This window comes from Triticum dicoccoides, chromosome 4A, assembly GCF_002162155.2.
Source record: "Triticum dicoccoides isolate Atlit2015 ecotype Zavitan chromosome 4A, WEW_v2.0, whole genome shotgun sequence".
Taxonomy (NCBI): Eukaryota; Viridiplantae; Streptophyta; class Magnoliopsida; order Poales; family Poaceae; genus Triticum; species Triticum dicoccoides.
The window spans coordinates 134,096,727-134,101,905 of NC_041386.1; the positions used below are offsets into that span (position 1 = coordinate 134,096,727).

The following is a 5,179-nucleotide window of genomic DNA, read 5'->3' on the forward strand; positions in this document are numbered from 1 at the left end:
GTTGTTTTGGTTCTTCAAGGCTAACACAACCATAAAAACTGAGGGAAGGGACCGAAAAAAATAAGAGGGAGGCAACTAGCGCTACCAACCTGGGTGGGAGGGCAGGGTCATGGCCCACCTTATAGTTACGCTGGCGTTGTAGTTAGAATTGGCGCACAAGATGCCGAATAGGAGTACTTCTTGTGTGCACATGAGACACGATTTAAAAAACACACACACACATGGGGCACTTGCATGCCCAAATTCGATTCCAAATTCATTCTAAAAAAGTGCTACTCTGAATTCTGACGAGTTTTCGATGTATTTAGTTTGGCAAATCTGAAATGAAGCTAGTTTCAGTCACAACACAAAAAAGTCCTAAAAGAAACAGGAAGGAATAAAACCTAGGCCGAAAACCAGATTAGAAAACAAAACAGAGAATCCATGCTGGGAATGGCTCCCGTTCTTTTTGCTACTGGATGCTACTAGTTCCTATTTGGCAGCTATAGCACCACTTATAGGCTATTGGTTACGTAGTGCACATGCTCCATCTTGGTTGATTTATGTGGGCCAACCCATTTAGCGTTATTCGAGCGTAGGTTTGGTCCCAGTTTTAAAGCTTGTGGAAGCTAGATGTTCCCGGACCATTTTTTTTCTTTCACTATTATTTTTACATGTGTTTTTGTTTCTTTTTTCCTTTTGGTATTTGAATAAAAAAATTGGTATTTTCATTTTTATTTATCCTTTTCTTTTCCTAATTCGGGAATGTTTTTGACATTTGGTACTATTTTTCAAATTTGGTGATCTTTTTTCAATTTTTGTGTTTATTTTCCTATTTTCATACCTTTTCAAGTTCATGTTTTTTTGAATTCATGAAATTATTAAAAAAATGTATATTTTTTAAATTATGACGTTTTTTCAAAAAACCAGGCATTGTAGCAGCTGTTTTTTTCTAGCAGCTGTTTTGGTTGTTTAGCTAGCAGCTGCTAGTTCTTTAAGGCTAACACGACCGAAATTTGAGCCAGGGGAGCGAAAAAACTCTGAGTTAGGTCACTACCGCTAGCGACCCGAGCAGGAGTGCTGTGCCGTGGTCCATGTTATAGTGACACAGGCGTTGTAGTCAGTTATTTGCACGGAAGGCGCTGGATAGGAGCACTCCTTGTATGCACATGAGGCATGATTCTAAATAATACCCGCACACAAGGCACTTGCACACCCAAATCCAGTTCTGAATTTCTGAAGAGTGTCTGGTGCATTTAGGCCTCCTTTCATTCATAGGGTAGAAAATTATAAAAACAGAAAATACATGGAAAATGAGATGACATGTATCTCAAATCGTATGAATAGAAATGAAAAAATGGTTCGCATCATAATATTTTTTTTCATTCAATCAAGGCTAATATTTATTTTTCTGTAAAATGTGAAGGATAAAAAAAATTCCTTCATAGAAATAGGATTCTATTCCTTCAAACCAAAGAGCTCTAAAATATTTTTTTTCTATAGAAATCCTATCTTATATAATTTCTATCGAATTCCTTCAAACCAAAGGAGGCATTATTTTGGCGAATGCGAAACGAAAGTGGTTTCGGTTATGGCAAAAAACAAAGAAAAAACGAAGATGGTTTCAGGAGCGAAGAGTGGGGCAGGGAAGGCGGCATCGCATCATGCGCTACAACAAGAAAAGAACGGGGGACATTTGAGGAAACATAAGGCGGATCGATTCAATATTTCAATAGTACACCATACTAGTTCACTTGATTCACGATCTTGTTGTACAGGCGACCCATCGCCCCCGCCACATGCTCGGACCGCGAGCTCCATCCCACGCACACGCACACACAACAACACTGAAGAAACGTACAACAGGCAGGAGTACACAACAACAGCACCGGCCGCGGCGCCAATGGCATATGGGCCATCCATCAGTCCCAGGACACGCGCGCACGCACAGCACGCTCCTACGAACCAGCTAGCGACGGCTAGCACGGGACCAGAGTCCCGTTGGCGTTGGCGTTGGCGTTCCCGTTGGCCGTGCCGTTCCCGTTGGCCTTACCGTTGGCCACCGCCCCGTTGCCGTTGCCGTTGGCGTGGGCGTGAGCGGGGGCGGCATCGTTGTGGGAGGCGATGAGCCGGCCGGAGGGGTCGTTGGAGGCCTTCCACTGCGCCACCCACTCGATGGCCGCCGGCGTGCTGCACGCGATGCTCGGACCCCACGGCACCGTCTCCCTCGCCGACTCCTGCATCAGTTCACATTTATGCCTTGCACGTCAGTAAATAGATCCTTCCAAAGGAGCGTCAGTTAAACTGCTTGGCATCTGTCTGAATCAATCGGTCACCTGAGGGTAGAGCCTCTCGAAGATCATCCGGTAGTAGTATGCTTCCTTGTTGACGGGCGTGTTGTAGGGGTACTCCTCTGCGGCGCCCTTCATCATCTCGTCAGTCACCTGCTGCTCAGTAAAAGCCTTGAGGCCGTCGATCCAGTTGTAGCCGACGCCGTCGCTGAATTGCTCTTTCTGCCTGTACAAGATATGCTGTTGCAGAAAAAGCATTAGTTCAGAACGCGCCCCCCTGTGCATACTACGCTACATATCTGATCTTCTGAAAAACTCAAACAAGGTGATGTCTGTACCCTTGGCAGGTAAGGCTCCTTCTCGTCATCGAACGCCTTCCTCAGCACCCACTTCTCGATGCGGCCCAGATCGGCGTCGTACTGCGTCGCAGCAGCAACAAGTAAACGTCAGAAAATTCAGGGCAAAAATATAACAGACCTGAACTTTATGGCAGAGATGAGTGAGACTGTACCAGCTTCCACTCGGGGTCCATGCTCATGGCGACGTCGATGAACTCCTTGTCGAGGAACGGCACGCGGACTTCCAGCCCCCAAGCGGACGTCGCCTTGTTGGCGCGCAGGCAGTCATACTGATGGAGCGCCTTCACCTGCGGGTTCACATCAGTTTCGCGTCAAACCCGAGAGAATCTGACGAGTGTATCTTGGTTGTTTGCGCAGTATTATTAATTAGCTATGTAATTCAGTTTCAGTTAGCACCTTGCGGCATGTCTCCTTGTGGAACTCCTCCTTGTTGGGTGCGAAGTGGAAGTAGAGGTAGCCGCCAAGGAGCTCGTCGGAGCCTTCCCCAGACAGCACCATCTTAACCCCGAGCGCCTTGATCTTGCGCGCCATCAGGAACATCGGCGTGCTCGCGCGTATGGTCGTCACGTCGTACGTCTCGTTGTGGTAGATCACCTCCTCGATGGCGTCGATGCCATCCTAAACAGGACAAAATGACTCATCAGTACCTCTGAATCTCTGATCCCCCGCTGTCTCTAGTGAGCAGTCTTTTTCATTTACTACATGCCAAGATGTCTTAAGGCTTACTGTTTTAATCAAATTTGTGGGGTTGTCAGTGTGAGTGTTCTGTTGGGTTTTAGTCTCAAACTTGTTATGCCAAGCATCAGGCATCATGATGTCCTGAGGCTTGAGCTTTTATTTGCTTTTCTTTACCTGGACGGTGAAGTGGAACTCGTGATGGATGGTTCCAAGATAGTCAGCCACCTCTCTCGCGGCCTTGAGATCAGGCGAGCCCTACAATGCGCAGCAACATATTAGAAACATGAGATTCCCGTGGTTCTTGAAGAAGAAGAAACAGTAGGAGAAGACAAAAACATGTGAAGAAAAATAAACCTCTAGGCCGACGACAAAGGAGTGGAGCTCAGTTCCAAACTTCTTGGCGGCTTCGGTCTCGATGAGATGGCGCTTGGTGACCGAGGCGACGAGGGAGGAGTCGAGGCCGCCGGAGAGGAGAACGCCGAAGGGCACGTCAGTCATGAGCCTCTTGATGACGGCCTATACAAAACAAAACAGCACACATGGGCGACGCCACTGTCAGTCACCGTCACACTACCTACCGTACGCAGAAGCAAGTATCACGTGGTGCTACGGTCAGCGTGGTGGTATGCTATGCACCTTCTCGAATGCCTCCCTGAGGACGAGGGGCTGGTATGCCGTCGCCGGGACGTGCTCGTCGAACCACTGCGGGTTGTACCACCGCCGGAACCCGCCGGCGGCGCTCGAGTAGAGGCTCCCCGGAGGGAAGAGCTCGAACTTTGGGCAGTCCTCGTGGAGCGCCTTCATCTCAGACGCAATCCAGACGGAGCCTGCGAGAGCACACCGGACAAATAAGTCGCAGTCCGGACATGATGAATCTGTGGCGACAGAGGCTGGCGGGTTTGACGTGCGTACCGTCGCTGCCCCGGCCGAAGTAGAGGGGGTTGACGCCGACGGCGTCGCGGGCGGCCATGTACGTCTTGTTGCGGGTGTCGTACAGTACGAAGGAGAAGACGCCGTCCAGCATGTTGACGAAGTTCTCGCCGTACTCCTCATACTTGAGACAGAAAGAAGCAGCAGGGATGGTTGGCATCAGTATTCAGTTTTGTCTCTGAGCTCATTTCATTGCAATTGCGAGGCTAAATTAGGCTGCTGGAAACCGAAACGATGTCGCTTACCAGAGGGATGATGACCTCGCAGTCGCTGCCGGTGGTGAAGGTGTGCTTGGCGGCGAACTGCTTCCGGATCTTCTTGTGGTTGTAGATCTCTCCATTGGCCTTTTCATCAACAACAGCAACCAACAGTTAGAGAACGATAGGCGATGGAGAACAAGCAGTCTGCTTGCAGGACGTGGCAAACACACCACGCGTACAAAGCAATAGCACACATATATGCATACCACGACGACGACGGTCCGGTCCTCGTTGTAGAGGGGCTGGTCGCCGGAGAGCGGGGAGACGACGGAGAGCCGCTGCTGCGCCAGGAAGTTGCCCTCGCACTGGAACAGCCCGGACCAGTCCGGCCCCCGGTGCTTCAGCCTGCAAAATCATACCGAGTCAAAATCCACAAGCCGTGCCACGAACAGAGCAATCAAATAACAGTAAGCGCAGCTGGGGGCTTGGGCTTAACGAAGAGGAAGATTCCGGTGTTGTTTTTCCAGATCTGCCTTTACTGTTCGATTCTTTCCGGGCTCATATCATATGCAACAAAACGACGAGAAAGGCCTCACGAGGACAAAACAGAAACAAGAACGGAAAACAAAAAACAAAAAACTCTGGGACGATCCTGTTTAGGTTCTTTCCGGCGAGTTGAAGAACAATCGGCAAGGTATATGTATGTACACATATATCAACGACATTTTGTTTCATGATCCAC

General features: G+C 49.0%; 1 protein-coding gene across 1 annotated transcript in view; it reads right to left on the bottom strand.

Moving 5' to 3' along the window:
* Positions 1-1,674: 1,674 nt before the first annotated feature.
* LOC119285399 (asparagine synthetase [glutamine-hydrolyzing] 1-like) overlaps positions 1,675-5,179 on the bottom strand; it is a 3,969-nt gene continuing 464 nt past the window's right edge. The window contains exons 2-12 of the mRNA XM_037564669.1: positions 4,704-4,842; positions 4,483-4,581; positions 4,220-4,361; positions 3,944-4,134; positions 3,662-3,823; positions 3,482-3,562; positions 3,026-3,247; positions 2,782-2,916; positions 2,609-2,689; positions 2,316-2,510; positions 1,675-2,216 (exon numbers count right to left, since the gene is read on the bottom strand). Coding sequence (XP_037420566.1) covers positions 1,959-2,216; positions 2,316-2,510; positions 2,609-2,689; positions 2,782-2,916; positions 3,026-3,247; positions 3,482-3,562; positions 3,662-3,823; positions 3,944-4,134; positions 4,220-4,361; positions 4,483-4,581; positions 4,704-4,842 — 1,705 coding nt within the window. The 3' untranslated portion in view covers positions 1,675-1,958. The remainder of the gene's footprint in view (positions 2,217-2,315; positions 2,511-2,608; positions 2,690-2,781; positions 2,917-3,025; positions 3,248-3,481; positions 3,563-3,661; positions 3,824-3,943; positions 4,135-4,219; positions 4,362-4,482; positions 4,582-4,703; positions 4,843-5,179) is intronic.